Consider the following 18,937-nt stretch of genomic DNA (forward strand, 5'->3'; position numbering starts at 1 on the left):
GGCACTCAGCGGTTTTCCCTCCCCCAACGGCGCGCCAGGTGTGGCCGGCGCAGCGTAGTGCTCGGGTCGGGGGTCGCCTCCCGCCTCCCGCCGCCCGCGTCGCCCTCGCCGCCGTTGGGCCGCGCCGCGCCGCGCCGCCATGTCGGGCCCCGGGCCGCGGGAGCCGCCGCCGGAGGCAGGCGCGGCAGGCGGCGAGGCGGGCGTCGAGGGCGCGGGCGGCGAGGGCGCGGGCGGCGGGGACGCGGCGCTGGGCGAGCAGGGACTGAGCTTCACGACCACCGACCTGAGCCTGGTGGAGATGACGGAGGTGGAGTACACGCAGCTGCAGCACATCCTCTACTCGCACATGGAGGCGGCGGCTGACGGCGAGCTCGAGACGCGCCTCAACTCGGCGCTGCTGGCGGCGGCGGGCCCGGGCGCGGGCGCGGGCGGCTTCGCGACGGGCGGTCTTGGGGGCGCGGCGCCCGTGTACCCCGTGCTGTGCCCGTCCGCGCTGGCGGCCGACGCGCCCTGCCTGGGCCACATCGACTTCCAGGAGCTGCGCATGATGCTGCTGAGCGAGGCGGGCGCGGCGGAGAAGACGCCAGGCGGCGGGGATGCAGCGAGGGCCCGGGCTGACGGCGCCGCCAAGGAGGGCGCGGGCGCGGCTGGACCCGAGGGCGCGCCCGAGTCCCGGGCCAAGCCGGCCGTGCGCGTCCGCCTGGAGGACCGCTTCAACAGCATCCCCGCCGAGCCGCCGCCCGCGCCGCGCGGCCCCGAGACCCCCGAGCCGGGCGTGGCGCTCAACAAGTGCGTGCCCGGCGGCCGGGGGCTGGCAGGGCCCGGGTGGAGGCAAAGGGGGCCCTCGCTGTGCACACCCCCAGCCTGCCCTCCCGGCAGCACAGGTCGCGGACCCCACCGGGTGTGGGGCCTCCCCGAAAGGCTGTGTGCGCTGTGCGGGCCCCGGGGAGCAGGTACTTCCTGGAACTAAACACCCCCCGCAGTGGCCCCGCCTGGAGAGTGGGGCCGAGCGCGCAGAATTCCTGGGAACCATGTGCTCCGGGTGGCACTCTTAGATGTCAGGGAAGCCTGGGAAGGCCCGACGCGGGTTTGCAGGCTTTGAACTCTAGAATGAGGCTCCAGCCTGCAGCCGCCCCCTTGGTGACCCTCAGGAATGGCTGTGGAAGGGGCTGAGTCCGCAGTTTTTTGCTCATCCCAACCTGTAGTTGCCCGTCGTGGTCAGACTGGAGGATGGCAGAAGAAAGATTGGTGTCAGGATGTGACGAGAGCAGGGAGGTGGCACAGATTTGGGACGTCCACAGCAGCACTAGTTGATAACTGTTGTGTAGAGATTTCCAGGATGAGAGTTGAGTTGCTGTCTGGAAGAAGTGGCCAGAGCCGTGAGAGTGGGATGGTGGATTCTTGTCTGCCACGTATTCCTGACACTTCTGGGCTTTCTTTTGTCTTGGCAGTTTGGTAACTCTCATTCGACATCCATCTGAATTAATGAATGTTCCTCTTCATCAGCAACAAAACAAATGTACAACATTAGTGAAAAATAAAACTGCTGCTACAACTACTGCTTTGCAGTTTACATACCCACTGTTTACTACAAATGCTTGCTCTACTAGTGGAGATTCTAATCTTTCACAGACACAGGTAGGGAACGTGATTTGTGAAGCTTTGCTCTTTTGTATTAAATGGGTAAATTTTAACTTATTTTGGTTAGGTCCCAATTACTTTTTTTTCCCTTCAGTGAGCTTAATAACCTTTTAAGCCGGGCGCCGAGGCTCACGCCTGTAATCCCAGCACTGTGGGAGGCCGAGGTGAGTGGGTCATTTGAGGTCAGGAGTTCAAGAGCAGTCTGGCCAGCATGGTGAAACCCCGTACGAAAATTAACTGGGGGGTAGTGGTGGACACCTGTAATCCCAGCTACTCAGGAGGCTGAGGCAGGAGAGTCGCTTGAGCCTGGGAGGTGGAGGTTGTGGTGAGCTGACATCCCGACGCTGCACTCCAGTCTGGGCGACAGAGTGAGACCTTGTCTCAAAAAAAAAAAAAAAAAAAAACACCAGTACAAGTTGAGTATGTGGTATGGGAATGTTTTAAAATCTTCAGTGCAACTAAAGTTCTCCAAATTACGTATTACTAGCTTTGATGTTTAAGTGCATTTTATTTGTGCAGTAAAGAGGACATTAAGCCACATATTGATAAAATTCCTGTTGCTTCATTTTTTTCCAGAGTTCTAGTAACTCATGTTCTGTACTTGAAGCTGCCAAGCACCAGGATATTGGATTGCCTAGAGCATTTTCTTTCTGTTATCAGCAAGAAATTGAATCCACTAAACAGACATTAGGTAGTAGAAACAAAGCTTTGCCTGAGCAAGTGTGGATTAAAGTGGGAGGTAAGCGATGAAGCAGCAGGTAGTGGGAGCTTTCTTGTGACCGAGCCGTGTGGCTGATGGTATTTTGGCCTTGGGGGGGGTAGGGGAGACAGATGGTTTGTACACATGAGAAACAGTCTTGGAGGTGTCTGTGTATCTCAGGGATCCGTCCACCCGCTTCCCCATCTTCTCACTTTAAACATTATGCTGATTCTCAAATATAATTAACCTTGATGTGGGAACATTGAGTTTGAGGGCTTTTTCATAACATTAAAGTGACAGACTTACATGAATTTTCAGTTATCTTCAAGTTACTGAAAGTACTTTATAGTTTTTTATTTTCTTTATTTTGTACTCCATGAGTGAGGCAGGCATCTCACATCTGCTGAAAGCCTTTGGATAGGTGGATGCTAATAGGAGGACCCTGGGCTGCCAGTGAGAGGCTGTAAGGTGATTCAGAAAGTTTGGAAATAAAGTCACTGCTGAAGGCACTGCTGTGCTCACCTGCCTAGCCCCTTCCTCCCTGGGAAACACCTGCCTAGCCCCTTCCTCCCTGGGAAACACCTGCCTAGCCCCTTCCTCCCTGGGAAACACCTGCCTAGCCCCTTCCTCCCTGGGAAACACCTGCCTAGCCCCTTCCTCCCTGGGAAACACCTGCCTAGCCCCTTCCTCCCTGGGAAACACCTGCCTAGCCCTTTCCTCCCTGGGAAACTGGTTTGTCAAGTGACCCGATGAAAAGAACACTCCTTACACTCAGCTTTCCAAGAGTTGGTGAAGACAGGACGGGGATGAGTGCTACTGCCTTCTCCTGTGTCAGTCACTCCTTTTCCTCCATACAAAATTTTATGCCAAAGTGTATGTTCACATTTGTAAGATACAAAGATGAGTATTAAGGTAGCCTCTGTGCTGACTACTCAGGTTAAGGAATAAAATGTCACCAAAACAACTGAATTCCTCTCTCCTGCTGAAAGCTTCATCATCCTTCTGGAATATGTGCTCTGTGTGGCATACACGTGCACATGAGCACGTCTGCCAGTCACGTGCCTGCGGTTCTTTGATGGATACAGTTCCACATATGCACACGTGGCACAGCCTGTTATGCAGCAGAAGAGCTCGGACGCTACTTACGTACTGCTTTGGGGAGGAGAGCCACTTCTGAGGCGAGGGCATACACTTAACGCTGCTTCAGTTTTGTTCTGAGCATTTCAGTAAAATACTGTCATATTAGAATAATTGGATTTTTTTCTTGTTCTTAGAATAATTGTATATAAAGAAAACATTTTTGGGAGGAAATATGTCCAAGTGGTTTTTTCTTTTCCATTCTGACCTGAGAAAAAGTAAACAACTTCTTGTTTTCTGTATTCATAGATAACACTTGTTGATTAAAAAGAGGGACTTTGGGCTGGGCATGGTGGCTCAAGCTGTAATCCCAGTACTTTGGGAGGCTGAGGCGGGTGGATTACGAGGTCAGGAGCTCGAGACCATCCTGGCTAACACGGTGAAACCCTGTCCCTGCTAAAAATACAAAAAAATTAGCCGGGTGTGGTGGTGCATGCCTATAGTCCCAGTTACTCGGGAGGCTGAGGCAGGAGAATGGTGTGAACCCGGAAGGCGGAGCTTGCAGTGAGTGGAGACCATGCCACTACACTCCAGCCTGGGCAACAGAGCGAGACTCCATCTCAAAATAAAAAAGGGACTTTGGATGAGGTCATATTGGTTGCATAGCACTTGGAAGACGTGTTTAATTTGACGATTGATTCTTGTTCAGTTTCATTGTTTTTGTTTTGTTTTTTTTTTGAGGAGGAGTCTCGCTCTGTCGCCCAGGCTGGAGTGCAGTGGCGCAATCTCGGCTCACTGCAAGCTCCGCCTCCCGGGTTTACGCCATTCTCCTGCCTCAGCCTCCCGAGTAGCTGGGACTACAGGTGCCTGCCACCATGCCTGGCTAATTTTTTTTTTTTTTTTTTGTATTTTAGTAGAGATGGGGTTTCACCGTGTTAGCCAGGATGGTCTCGATCTCCTGACCTTGTGATCCGCCCGTCTCGGCCTCCCAAAGTGCTGGGATTACAGGCTTGAGCCACCGCCCTGGCCGTTCAGTTTCATTGTATAAAGTAGGCTTGGAGTTCCCGTTCCCTGCTGACACTGAGTAACTACATTAGTACATCTCTTTGTGGTTCGGTTCTCTGTGCTGCTTACCCAATAATGTTTATATCTTAGATTGAAAAGGCCAAAACTGTGTTCAGCATTAATTGAGATAAGAATATAAAATTAAAAACCACTTTTTTTCTTCTTTTGCAAAGAAGAAGCGCTATGCAAACAAGCACTGAAGAGGAATCGGAGTAGAATGCGTCAGTTGGACACAAATGTAGAGCGAAGAGCCCTTGGAGAGATTCAGAATGTGGGCGAAGGTGCCACTGCCACACAGGGCGCTTGGCAGTCCTCGGAGTCCTCACAGTCAAACCTGGGGGAGCAGGCCCAGAGTGGGCCCCAGGGAGGAAGGTCTCAGCGTAGGGAGAGGCATAACCGAATGGAAAGAGACAGAAGGTAATACCTGCGACTGCTTGTCAGGCTGACTCATAAATGATTACCTTAGTCATACGTGGTTATCACAGAGAAAATGACCCTTAGCCCTTTCTTCGTTCAGAGGGTAGAAAGAGGTAGGAGCGTCGTTAACTTTCCCAGATGGATCAGGGATCCCCCAGACCGTGCCCGGGCTCGCTGGCTTATTAGGAGGACTCCCAGGACTCAGCATGCAGTCACTCTCAGGCTGTGACTTACTATGGAAAAAGGATGCCAGGTGAGATCAGCAAAGGCACATGGGAAGAAGGCAGGAGATGAGGTGCAAGCTTCTAAGAGTGCGCCCTGTGGAGTCCGGCAGGATGCCCCTCATGCCCCCAGTCATGTGGTCTGAAAACATGGGTGAGGTGTTGCCAACCGGGAAAGCTTGCTAGAGACCAGGGGCGTGTCACGTAGGCACGCCCTCCCTGCATGCAGCCACAGTCCAGGCTCCCAGAAGGAAAACAGGTGATCAGTGTCAACCGTATTGTTTGCACAGTGTAGGTCCTGGGAGCCATTCTTAACTCTACAAATCGCAGACTCCACTAAGGGCCAGCGCTGACTGCAGGCCTTTCTGAGGAGGGTGATCAGGCTGTTATGGTAACTGCTGCTTAACCAGCCAACTGAATTCTGCAAGTTTTGCCTGGTTCTTTTAAGATTACTGGGAAGAAGGAGGTTAAAATTGTTATTTAAGTGGTTTTGTCTATAGATTTTATTTGTGGTATCCTCCTTTGTAGAATTAAGAGGTGGTTAATTTTTTTTTTATAATTGGGTTTTCTTTTCTTTTTTCTTTTTTTTTTTTTTGTGAGATGGAGATGTACTCTTGTTGCCCAGGCTGAAGTGCAGTGGCACGATCTCGGCTCACTGCAGCCTCCACCTCCCAGGTTCAAGCGATTCTCCTGCCTCAGCTTCCCTAGTAGCTGGGATTACAGGCATGCGTCACCACGCCCGGCTAATTTTGTATTTTTAGTAGAGACGGGGTTTCTCCATGTTGGTCAGGTTGGTCTCGAACTCCTGACCTCAGATGGTCTGCCCGCCTCGGCCTTCCAAAGTGCTGGGATTACAGGCGTGAGCCACCACGCCCGGCATGGCAATTTCTTTTAAAGGGATCTATTCAAACTACCTAGGGCAGGGTGCAGTGGCTTATGGCTGTAATCTCAGTAGGTTGGGAGGCCGTGGTGGGAGGATTGCTTGAGCCCAGGGTTTGAAACCAGCCTGGGCAACATAGCAAGTCCCTGTCTCTAAAGAAAAACCAACAATACTAGTGGTGGTGCACACCTGTCGTCCCAGCTACTTGGGAGGCTGAGGTGTGGGAGGATCGCTTGAGCCCAGGAGGTCAACGCTGTAGTCAGCTGTGATCCCGCCACTGCACTCCAGCCTGGGCCACAAAGTGAGACCCATCTTCCAAAGAAAGAAAATAAAAAAGCTAGCTATATATCTTTTTATGATACTTACATACACATAGACTAACTGAGGGCTTTCCTCAGCCTACTGTGAATTATGAAGGGCATTTTGCTTGCTCTGATATTTATTTAATAGACATTCATTGAGTACCTGCTGTGTAGAAAGCCTTACACCATAGTTGACAGTTTGAAAGTTTGACTTCTAGCTCTACTGCATAGACTTGTGGTTAGAGTTGAATGAGCTGATGCGTAAAGAGTGTTCGGCTCGATGCCTAGAAGTCCAGAAGCACCTAGTACATGCCAGCTGCTGTTTTACCAGCAGAGTCTCTAATTGAAACTCTAAATACACGGTGTGAAGACGAGTAGCAAGGGCCATATTGAATAAGTTGCTCAGTGTCTGCTTGTTTAGGACTTTGCATGGTACTGAATGTAATATGTAAAAGTTTAAAAAATAGTCTAATAAGACTCCAATTGTTTTTCTCTACGAAAACCGAGTTTCAGAATATTACCAGAGTGTTGGGCCGCGATCCTTTCAGAATCAGGGCCCCTTGGAGAATCTGAAAGCTGTGCATGAGCTCCTGGTAGGGTTTTTAGCCCGTAAAGGGCAAGTAATATCAGTCTTGAATGAAAGAGTAATCTGCCCAATTTGGACCCCTCAGTGGTCCAGACGGAAGAAGGTGTCAGACAAAAAATGTTGCTTCCAGTTTCAGGGGCTTTGGAACCATCCCTAATCCAGAGACTTGAACCTGGCCCGTGAGAAGTAAATAAGGAAAGCTCCAGGGAGTGTGTGGGTCATGGGGCTGCCGAGGGCACCCAAGGATGCTCTGGCCTCCCGAAGGCAGTAGCTCCCTCTGTAGACGAGGCCGTGGCAAAGCTGTGGGACTTCCTGTGGTGATGGGCATTTCCGTGGCACTCAGTGGCCAGGCTTCACGGGCTCTGATTCCCTCAAGTACTACAGCGAGATGCTTCCTTTTACATGTTTGTTTTGCTCCAGCCTCTCTTGGTGATGACTTTGGGTTTTGACTGTAGGCGCAGAATCCGCATTTGCTGTGATGAGTTGAATCTCTTAGTACCGTTCTGCAATGCCGAGACTGACAAGGCCACAACTCTGCAGTGGACCACAGCATTCCTGAAATATATCCAGGAAAGACACGGAGATTCTCTTAAAAAGGTTAGTGGTAGGCCAGGTAGATTTCCAGAATTTTACAAATTTTACTTATCAGTGTCCCTCTTTTTTCCTAAGGATAACTCAGACTATCCTTTGCTTCCTGGAATCTAATGTCAAATACTAAGTCCAGTATGAACAAAGCTCTGCTCATTAATGATATAACTTGTCATTTACTGAAGTGTTAGTCACAGCCTACATGTGTTACACTGCAGTGTATAAATGACTGTGAAGAGTCAATTGTCAGATAGCAGATTGGGCCCCTGCTCTGTATGGTATATTGTACTGGGGCTGATGGGTGTGTAGGACATGATTTTTGCCCTCAGAAAAACTTGTGAAAGGGATAAAAGCAAGAATAGAAAAAGAAAAACCAGCCAGGCACAGTGGTTCACGTCTGTAATCCCAGCACTTTGGGAGGCCGAAGTGGGAGGATCTCTTGAACCCAGGAGTTTGAGACCAGCCTGGGCAACATGGCAAGACCCCAGCTCTACTAAAAATACAACAATTAGGCTGGTGTGGTGGCATACGCCTGTAGTCCCTGCTACTCGGTGGGGGGCTGAGGAGGGAGGATCGATTGAGCCAGGGAGGTGGAGGCTGCAGTGAGCTGAGATCATACCACTGCACTCCAGCCTGGGCAACAGGGCAAGACCCTGCCCCACCCCCACCCACCCTAAAAAAGAAAGAGAAACAAAATGCAGGTAAGTGACAAACAGTCTGATACGGACTTCAAATATGCCCAGCAGGTTAGTAAGAAATATACTTCTCCGGACCGGGTGACTATACCTCTGTGGACTGGGTGACTATACCTCTGTGGACTGGGTGACTATACTTCTCCGGACCGGGTGACTATACTTCTGTGGACTGGGTGACTATACTTCTGTGGACAGGGTGATTATACTTCTGTGGACAGGGTGACTATACTTCTGTGGACTGGGTGAGTGTACTTCTGTGGACAGGGTGATTATACTTCTGTGGACTGGGTGACTATACTTCTGTGGACAGGGTGACTATACTTCTGTGGACAGGGTGACTATACTTCTGTGGACAGGGTGACTATACTTCTGTGGACTGGGTGAGTGTACTTCTCCGGACCGGGTGACTATACCTCTGTGGACTGGGTGATTATACTTCTCCGGACCGGGTGACTATACCTCTGTGGACTGGGTGATTATACTTCTCCGGACCGGGTGACTATACCTCTGTGGACTGGGTGATTATACTTCTCCGGACCGGGTGACTATACCTCTGTGGACTGGGTGATTATACTTCTCCGGACCGGGTGACTATACCTCTGTGGACTGGGTGATTATACTTCTCCGGACCGGGTGACTATACTTCTGTGGACTGGGTGACTATACTTCTGTGGACAGGGTGACTATACTTCTGTGGACTGGGTGACTATACTTCTGTGGACTGGGTGACTATACTTCTGTGGACTGGGTGACTATACTTCTGTGGACAGGGTGACTATACTTCTGTGGACAGGGTGACTATACTTCTGTGGACAGGGTGATTATACTTCTGTGGACAGGGTGATTATACTTCTGTGGACTGGGTGACTGTACTTCTGTGGACAGGGTGACTGTGCTTCTGTGGACTGGGTGACTATATTTCTGTGGACTGGGTGACTAGGGAGGAACCAGCGTGTTAGCGCCAGCATATCCAGTCTCTCAGGACAGCCACCTTGCCATGATCCTGTCTGTGTGGTCATGGCAGTGGCCTGCAGCAAGCCACCATGGTTGGCTGGAACTGGACGTGTGGTTTGAATGTGGGAGTTCAGTCAGCCCCTCAGTGGCCCAAAAGGAAGACGGTGTCAGTCACAGGGCTGGTTCTGGGCCCTGCCTTGGGGGGACCCGAGTTCCAGGTCCCGGCCTCAGCGTTGCAGTGGCCAGGGTGAGTGGCTCTTTGGCCCTCCAGGAGTGAGCAGACCTTAGTGAGATAGATCCACAGGGCCCTGACTTTGTACCTGGTCCAAGCTGTGGGGGAATTGCTGCTGTTGACCCAGGCAGGAATTGACTAGAGAACGAGCTAAGGTTGCTGCAACAAACAAGGACCCCTTTCAAGAAGGGCTCCCAGGCCTGGTGCAGTGACTCATGCTGTGATCCCAGCACTCTGGGAGGCTGAGGCGGGTGGATCATTTGAGGCCAGGAGTTGGAGACCGGCTTGGCCAACGTGATGAGACCCCCGTCTTTACTAAAAATACAAAAATTAGCTGGGCGTGGTGGCATGTGCCTGTAGTCCTAGCTACTCAGGAGGCTGAGGCAGGAGAATTGAACCGGGGAGGTGGAGGTTGCAGTGAGCCAAAATAGCGCCACTGCACTCCAGCCTGGGTGACAGAGCGAGGCTCCATCTCAAAAGAAGGGCTTCCGGCCGGGCGCAGTGGCTCAAGCCTGTAATCCCAGCACTTTGGGAGGCCGAGACGGGCGGATCACAAGGTCAGGAGATCGAGACCACCCTGGCTAATACGGTGAAACCCCGTCTCCACTAAAGAATACAAAAAACTAAGGCCGGGCGCGGTGGCTCAAGCCTGTAATCCCAGCACTTTGGGAGGCCGAGACGGGTGGATCACGAGGTCAGGAGATCGAGACCATCCTGGCTAACACCGTGAAGCCCCGTCTCTACTAAAAAATACAAAAAACGAGCCGGGCGAGGTGGCGGGCGCCTGTAGTCCCAGCTACTCCGGAGGCTGGGGCAGGAGAATGGCGTAAACCTGGGAGGCAGAGCTTGCAGTGAGCTGAGATCCGGCCACTGCACTCCAGCCTGGGCGATAGAGCGAGACTCCGTCTCAAAGAAAAAAAAAGAAGGGCTTCTGTGTCTGTGTTGTGGTGGGGCTGGAGAGAGGTCCCCCGCAGCTAGCTGGGCTATGTTGAGTGAGGGCTCTTCTCTTCAGCGCCAGGCAATAGTTTGTCTTGTCCCTGTCCCTTTTTTATGTCCACATGACATTTACATCTTGTGAGTTGTATAATTTAGGTTCTTTATTTTCATTATGCATTTAATTGCGTTCTATAGCGATACTATGTTAAATGTATTCTAATTGGATCATTTATGGTTACTTACAATGCAGTTACTCTTGAAAATTGTTGTTAGAGGAAGACTGTTGATTTGTTTTGATAAAATAAAGCTTTTGTGTTTTAAAAATGCTTTAATGTTTTGGTTTTGTGTATCTATTAGCAAATCATTATTGATCTAATTTACTCAAGTAAGACAAAGACATTTATAATTTTTGAAATTAAAAAATGTTAATTGTACGTACAGTCAAAGATTAAGTAGACCAGATGTTTATGGATATGATATTTTATATACATTCTGTTTGCTGAATATTTCTGAAATGTAATTACATTGAACCTGATTATTTCTGGGTCACATTATTAGACCCACCAAGAAATAGGCTGAGGTCAAGTCAATTCACAATTTTTTCGGAGAATTAGAACCTAAAAAGCCAAAACACATGGGTTCTTAATTATTTCCTTAGTGGCTTCCCCCTTTTACTTGCGTGCGTATTTTGTCCTTAAAGACATCATACATGAGAGTTTTAAGTGATTTCTGTATATTATTTGGTATACATTTCACTCAGCAAGTCTTTTCCAGTGTGACCAGGCACTGCTGACGATGCTGGGGTACCCTGGGCAAGACAGAGGCATGTCTGGCATGGAGGGAGGTGGGGGATGAGTAAACGTGAAGACAGTGGGAGCAGGGCCTTGCGGATGGAGGATGCTGCTCTGAGCCAGCCTGACTGGGGCGCTGCTTTGGATTGGGTGGTTGAGGGAGGCTCCCAACCAAGGCCCAATGATGACAGGGAGCTGGCAGCCGGGACCTGGGAGCAGCAGGGTCTGAGGAGTGCCTGTCTGCCAGCCAGCGTTGCTGGGCAGGGCCCTGGGGCAGGCTGGGACCTGGGGGACCGCAAGTCCTGAGGGCTGGGGGCCTTGGCAGTCTTCTGGCAGCAAGTGACATGACCTGACCCACGTCACCCCACTGCTGGGGGCACCGGATGCTGGGAAGTAGGTGTTGGACTGGGGTAAGAGTGGAAACCAGGAGTCTGCAGCAGCCGGGAGATGTGGGTGGCCGGGCAGTGGCTGCCAGGGGGCGGCGCTGGGGAGGAGGAAAGGCACGAGGCTTCTTGTGTTTGTGGCGGTACCAGTTGGGAGGTGTGATGGGAAAAAGGCGTCAGGATTTGGCTTCAGTGACTGGGTGGATGGGGCTGTTTACTGGGAGGGAAGACTCGGAGAAGCAGGATCTCGGCATTCTGGAGGCATCAGGTGGGGACATCGGGAGGCAGGGGATAGACAAGTAGGGGTGAGGGCAGGGCGGCGTCAGCCATCAGTGATTCACTTCCTGTTAGTTTTCTAGTGAACATAGGAAGTGCAGTGATCATCTGTACGCTTATCCTTCAATCTCTGCAGTGAACATGTACTATATTTGCTTTGTACACACGCACAATTTCAAAGACAATTATAGACACGAACCTTCATCTCTCAATATTTCTACATAAATCTTTGAAAGACAGGCCTTCCACGGAACCCCAACACCACTATCATGCCTCACCAAGATGATAGCAGGTCGCTTTCATATCCTCCCATGCACAGACTGTGTTCAGATCTGTCCAAAATGTTCTTTTATTACCACCATATGTGCCCAATTTTTTTCATTTTAATGTTTATTTTATTTTTTTGAGACAGGGTCTCGCTGTCTCCCAGACTGGAGTTCAGTAGCATGATTATGGCTCACTGCAGCCTCTGCCTCCTAGATTCAAGCAGTCCTCCTGCCTCAGCCTCCTAAGTAGCTAGACTACAGGTGTGTGCCATCATGCCCAGCTAATTTTATTTTTGTAGGGATGGGGTTTTGACATGTTTCACAGGCTGGTCTCATACTTCTGGGCCCAAGTGATCCTCCTGCCTCAGCCTCCCAAAGTGCTGGGATTACAAGCATGAGCTACCATGCCTGACCAATGTTTTAAGTTTTTGTAGCAATAGGGTCTTGCTATGTTGCCCAGGCTGGCCTCCCAAAGTGCTGGGATTATAGGCATGAGCCACCACACCCAGCCAAAATATTCTAAAAATGACTTTCATAGCTGTTTTTTTCCCACAGTCCAGCACCCAGCCATGGATTATACACTGCATTTGATGACGGTTTTCAAGCTCTTTGAGCTGCAAGAATCCCACCCACAGTTATTAACTATGGCATTGAGGTTTTGAAGAGATCAGTTCAGTTATCTAGAGAGTGCCCCACATTCTGGGTTTAGATGGCTCTATTTACTTTTGGTAGTTTTAAATTTTGGTGTAATTTCGAACTTACAGAAAAATTGCAAGAACAGTACAAAGAGCTCTTTGTAGGCCTGTCCAGGTTTGCTCCATTCTCCCTGCCAGTCCCAGTTTCCCGCCAATATCTTTGGGATCCGTTTGATAGTAAGTTGCAGACACCATGCTTCTTTATACCTAAGTACACCCGTGTGTTTTTGTTTTTGTTTTTGTTTTTTTGAGACGGAGTCTTGCTCTGTTGCCCAGGCTGGAGTGCAGTGGTGCGATCTCAGCTCACTGCAACCTCTGCCTCCCGGGTTCAAGCAATTCTGCCTCAGCCTCTCGAGTAGGTAGTACTATAGGCGTGCACCACCACCCCCGGCTAATTTTTGTATTTTTAGTAGAGATGGGGTTTCACCATGTTGGCCAGGCTGGTCTCAAACTGCTGACCTCAAGTGATCCACCCACCTTAGCCTCCCAAAGTGCTGGGATTGCAGTTGAGCCACCACGCCCAGCTAATTTTTGTATTTAGTGGAGACGGGGTTTCACCATGTTGACCAGGCTGGTTTGGAACTCCTGACCTCAGGTGATCTGCCTGTCTCAGCCTCCCAAAGTGCTGGGATTACAGGCATGAACCACCACACTCGGTTTACTTTTTTTGTTTGTTTGAGATGGAGTCTCGCTCTTGTCACCCACTTTGGAGTGCAATGGCGTGATATCGGCTCACTGCAACCTCCGCCTCCTAGGTTAAAGTGATTCTCCTGCCTCAGCCTCCCGAGTAGCTGGGATTACAAACACGCGCTACCACGCCCAGTTAATTTTTGTATTTTTAGTAGAGACAGGGTTTCACCATGTTGGCAGGCTGGTCTCAAACTCCTGACCTCGGGTGATCCACCTATCTCAGCCTCCCAAAGTGCTGGGATTACAGGCGTGAGCCACCACACCTGGCCTAGTTTTTAATTTTTTTTGTTTGAGATGGAGTCTCGCTCTTGCCACCCAGTCTGGAGTGCAATGGTGTGATCCTGGCTCACTGGAACCTCTGCTTCTTGGGTTCAAGTGATTCTCCTGCCTCAGCCTCCCGAGTAACTGGGATTACAAATGCATGCCACCATGCCCTGCTAATTTTTGTATTTTTATTAGAGACAGGGTTTCCCCATGTTGACCAGGCTGGTCTCGAACTCCTGACTTCAGGTGATCCGCCTGCCTCGGCCTCCCAAAGTGCTGGGATTACAGGCTTGAGCCACCGCGCCCAGGCCCGGCCCCCGTGTTTACTTTTTTTTTTTTTTTTGAGACGGAGTCTCGCTCTCTCACCCAGGCTGGAGTGCAGTGGCCGGATCTCAGCGCACTGCAAGCTCCGCCTCCCGGGTTCACGCCATTCTCCTGCCTCAGCCTCCTGAGTACCTGGGACTACAGGCGCCCGCCACCTCGCCCGGCTAGTTTTTTGTATTTTTTTAGTAGAGATGGGGTTTCACCGTGTTAGCCAGGATGGTCTCGATCTCCTGACCTCGTGATCTGCCCGTCTGGGCCTCCCAAAGTGCTGGGATTACAGGCTTGAGCCACCGCGCCCAGCCCGTGTTTACTTTTTAATATCCATAACGATGAAAATGAGGATATTTAACATTGGTGCAAGACTGTTACTCACATTTTGCCTGCTGTTGCGATAGTGCCCACTACAACTTTTTCCCCAGTTGGGATGGCATCTGGGACGCTGGTTGTGTGTAGTTGTGAGATGCCTCTGCACACTGGGGGCCCTGAAGGCGCCGGCCACACCTGGGGCCTCCCTTGTGGTGTCTGTCCCTCCCTTCTTCACACCAGCAGGTGGCTGAATCCCACTTCGTGTCTCCCTGCCGTCTGCATCAGGCCCTGGTGTCGCTGTCCCTCACATCCTGTCTGGCGTCAGGCCCTGCTGCAGACTCGGACTGGCCTGTCCCTTCTGTCCTCCTTTCCTGCGGACACACTGTGACTTCTCTCATGATCCTCCTGTGAGAACTCCCTGGACCTCGTGTCCTATACTGGCAACCGCCCATTTCCCTGCTCTCCTTGGCTGCCCGGCGCTTGTCTGTACCTTTTAAGCCACTGCATCCTCTCTTGGATCCATTCCCAGCAGCCTGTGACCGTGGCCTCCCATGCTGTTTAGTCACGCTACCATGCCCAGCTAATTTTTGTATTCTTAGTATAGACAGGGTTTTGCCATATTGGCCAGGCTGGTCTGGAACTCCTGACCTCAGGTGATCCGCCCGCCTTGGCCTCCCACAGTGCTGGGATTACCAGCGTGAGCCACCACGCCCGGCCTACATTCAGATTTTCATTCTGTTTTTGAACACGCCACTGGAGGGCCTCTCGGCTGCAGAGCAAGCCTTTGTCACTTGTTCGTGGCAGAATGAGCCGAACGCTGTGTTGTGACCTGTTTTAAAAATAAAGCATCTTGAAAAAGAAAAGCCATTCTCTTGGACCTCATGAGTTTATGTCTCCTTAGCTCTGGCCACCTGAGCTCCTTGGTCCGCTTTACCCCTCTGGCCTGGGCTGTGCTGGAGTCTTTCTGGGGCTCAGTCATTCACTTTTGCGGTTTTTCACGTGGGGTCAGTGGTAGTGCTTTCTCCGTCCTGTTTTGCTTTTATCTTTATTATCCAAAAACCTTATTTCTTCTATTTCCTTCTTTAATTTTATTCTGGCATCTTGGGTTGAAAGTTTATTTCATCTATCTTGTTTTCTAATCAATGCATTATAGTCAATTTGTCCTGGTGTGTTTTTGAAACATTTCACAGGTTAGGACGCAATGCTTTCATTGTTTCTCTAAGTAGCTTGCAATTTCTCTTTTTCTTTTCTTTTTTTTTTTTTGAGATGGAGTTTCGCTCTTGTTGCCCAGGCTGCCGTGCAATGGCGCGATCTTGGCTCACTGCAGCCTCTGCCTCCCGGGTTCAAGCAATTCTCCTGCTTCAGCCTCCCGAGTAGCTGGGGTTATGGGCATGCGCCACCACGCCCAGCTAATTTTGTATTTTTATTAGAGACAGGGTTTCTCCATGTTGGTCAGGCTGGTCTCAAACTCCTGACCTCAGGTGATCCGCCCGCCTCGGCCTCCCAAAGGCCCGGCCGCTTTCTTCCTGTTAATAACTTCCTGGTAGATTTTCCTGACATATAGTTAGAACTATTTCTTTTTTCCTACCAAGAAATTTTTTTTATTGTTGGTATTATTCTTTTTCTTTTTCTTTCTTTTTCTCTCTCTCTCTTTTGTTTATTTTTAGCGAGGGGCTCTCATTCTGTCACCCAGGCTGGAGTGCGGTGCGGCCACAGTTTATTGCAACCGTGTCCCCTCGGGCTCAGGTGATCCTCCTGCCTCAACCTCCTGAGTACTAGGACTATAGGCACCCATCACCACCACGCCTGTCTTATTGTCATTCTTCTCATATTCACAAATCTAATATGGGTATCTACTTTGGTACGTTATCATCTCAATATGTTTTGATGTTATAAAAATGTCTTTAAAACTCGACTATTTCACATATGTTCTGTTGCAAATAGATGCTGACTGAGAGTGCAGTGACATCAGTACTATGTCTTTGGCCTGGGCTCGGTTGAGGGGGACTAAAGGGATCTGTTCCTCTCTTTCACAGCTGCCCCAACTCCCAGGAGACGGGTTGTGGGTGGGCCCTGCAAGGGTCCAGATGGAACCACAGCTTAACCCTGCCTCTGCCCAACTGTCCACAGTGAAGGCAGACGCTGGGGCTAGCCTCATCACTATGTGAAAAGACCTGAGATCTCGCCAGTGCCTGGTTATGTCTGAGAATGATTATTTTCTTCTTCCTTTCTTTTTTTTGAAATTATCTTCTTTTAAATTTAGATGGATAATTAAGAATGATTCCAATTTAAGGTTCTAAGCACAAAATCCAGATACGTCAAGTTATGGACTTGCCTCCTGCAGATGAAATCAGCAGAGTCGATGGAAAGAATCCACGACACTCCTACAGAACAGCAGATCACAAACGAAGCCGGAAGCTTTGCATTTGAAATTTCTATCTGGGCTCATTTCCAGGATTCGGATTCCTGAAGGCTTCGTCAGCACTTAATTCTTTGTTGACTGAAGGGGCTGGGACCGGTTCTCCACACGCAGACTGATCGTTGTCATAAGTCACTTTTGTAAGGAGAGAGCAGCTAGGACACGTTGCCACGCCTTCCCCGTTCTCCAGATCTTCTTTGGTGATGGCAAAGTTCTCTCCACATGGGCAGGGACAGAAATACGTCTCCGAGTCCTCGTCATATCGGAAGTCCTCGATTTCCACCTCGTCGCGGAACACTGCCATCGTCAGCGGGGGTCGCTGAAGGGGTGATGCCCTGGCAGTCTGAGACCATCTCCGAGGGTCCAACTTTGGTGGAGCCGGCCTGGGCTCTGACTTTCATTTAATTATCCTAAAAGGTGAATTCTATCTTACCAAATACAGGCTTTTTTTTTTTTTTTTTTTTTTTTTTGAGATGGAGTCTTGTTCTGTCGCCCAGGTTAGAGTGAGTGGCGCAATCTCGGCTCACTGCCAGCTCCACCTCCCGGGTTCACGCCATTCTCCTGCCTCAGCCTCCTGAGTAGCTGGGACTACAGGTGCCCGCCACCACACCCGGCTAATTTTTTGTATTTTTAGTAGAGACGGGGTTTCACCGTGTTAGCCAGGATGGTCTTGATCTCTTGACCTCGTGATCCACCTGCCTCGGCCTCCCAAAGTGCTGGGATTACAGGTGTGAGCCACCGCACCCTGCCAGTGTTTTTCGTATGTAGGCTTTAGGTATCAGAATGTAGGAAATTATCAAAATGTGGGGTCATCTTAAATTGCATCCTAAAACCTTTTAAAATTTGGGAAGAAACCAGGTGTGGTAGCTCACACCTGTAATCCCAGCACTTTGGGAGGCCGAGGTGGGTGGATCACCTGAGGTCAGGAGTTCGAGACCAGCCTGGCCAACATATTGAAACCCCATCTCTACTAAAAATACAAAAATTAGCCAGGCGTGGTGGCACATACCTGTAATCCCAGCTACTCAGGAGGCTGAGGTGGGAGAATCACTTGAACCCAGGAGGCAAAGGTTGCAGTGAGCCGAGATTGTGCCATTGCACCCCCGTCGGGGTGACAAGAGCGAGATTCCATCTCAAAAAAAGAAAAATTGGGAAGAAATGAGTATATATACAGGCGTAGATTCTGAGTGTACGCAGTAGTTGGAAATGGCAGCTTGCTTGGTTGGGAAGTTGCTTATAAGTGGATGGGTGGAATGTTAACAGCCACTCCAGACGGTTTGGAAGTTAAATCCTTGGCAGCATGCCTCTTACGTCCTCTGGACTTGAATTCAGTACAAACTTACCACAACTCATCAGCAAAGAGACTACACAGGCTGGGCACCGTGGCTCCCGCCTGTAATCCCAGCACTTTGGGGGGCTGAGGTGAGTGGATCACCTGAGGTCAGGAGTTCGAGACCAGACTGGCCAACATGGTGAAACCCCGTCTCTACTAAAAATGTAAAAATTAGCTGGTGGTGGCGGGTGCCTGTAATCCCAGCTACTCAGGAGGCTGAGGCAGGAGAATCACTTGAACGAGGGGAGGCGGAAGTTACAGTGAGCCGAGATCATGGCATTGCACTCTAACCTGGGTAAATCTCAAAAAAAAAAAAAAAAAAAATTTAAAAGGTGGACGTGATGACACGCACCTGTAGTCCCAGCTACTCGGGAGGCTGAGCCTGCAGTGAGCCTTGATTGTGCCACTGCATTCCAGCCTGAGAGACAGAGCAAGACCCTGTCCAAAAAAAAGACAACTCAAAAATGGGCAAAGCACTTGAATAGACGTTTCGCCAGAGAAGATACACAGATGGCCAATAAGCCCGTGAAAGATGCGCCAAGCTGTTAGTCGTTAGGGAAATACAAATCAAGACCCAATGAAATACTGCTTCACACATATTAGTATGGCTATTAGAAAAACAAACCAAAACAAAAAAAAAACAAAATAGCAAGTGTTGGCAAGGATGTGGGAAAGTCGGAATCCCCGTGCGTTGCCGATGGGGGTGCGAATGGTGCCACCGCTGTGGAAAACGGTATGACAGCTCCTCAGAAGGTTAAACAGAATCACCAGAGAAGCATAAACCCCAGAAAGGTGAAACAGGGACCCAAATGGATGCTTTTCTAGGAATATTCATAGCAGCACCTTTCACAGCGGCCAAAAGGCAGAAACTGACTCAAGTGGGCTCCAACAGACAA

General features: G+C 50.1%; 2 protein-coding genes across 4 annotated transcripts in view; one reads left to right on the plus strand and one right to left on the minus strand.

Moving 5' to 3' along the window:
- Positions 1-18,937, plus strand: part of TCFL5 (transcription factor like 5) — a 22,174-nt gene continuing 3,237 nt past the window's right edge. The window contains exons 1-6 of one of the 3 annotated variants that reach the window (XM_030915154.1): positions 1-789; positions 1,452-1,638; positions 2,218-2,380; positions 4,657-4,900; positions 7,345-7,486; positions 16,553-17,146. In XM_030915154.1, the coding sequence (XP_030771014.1) occupies positions 140-789; positions 1,452-1,638; positions 2,218-2,380; positions 4,657-4,900; positions 7,345-7,486; positions 16,553-16,564 (1,398 nt within the window). In that variant the 5' untranslated portion in view covers positions 1-139 and the 3' untranslated portion in view covers positions 16,565-17,146. Of the gene's footprint in view, positions 790-1,451; positions 1,639-2,217; positions 2,381-4,656; positions 4,901-7,344; positions 7,487-16,552; positions 17,147-18,937 lie in introns of those variants that run through there. The other 2 variants (XM_010365210.2, XM_030915153.1) reach the window with 2 other exon arrangements.
- DPH3P1 lies at positions 16,725-17,012 on the minus strand. Its single transcript, XM_010365274.2, has one exon. It carries the CDS (start codon positions 17,010-17,012, stop codon positions 16,725-16,727), a length of 288 nt encoding a protein of 95 aa, XP_010363576.2.

This window comes from Rhinopithecus roxellana, chromosome 13, assembly GCF_007565055.1.
Source record: "Rhinopithecus roxellana isolate Shanxi Qingling chromosome 13, ASM756505v1, whole genome shotgun sequence".
NCBI lineage: Eukaryota > Metazoa > Chordata > Mammalia > Primates > Cercopithecidae > Rhinopithecus > Rhinopithecus roxellana.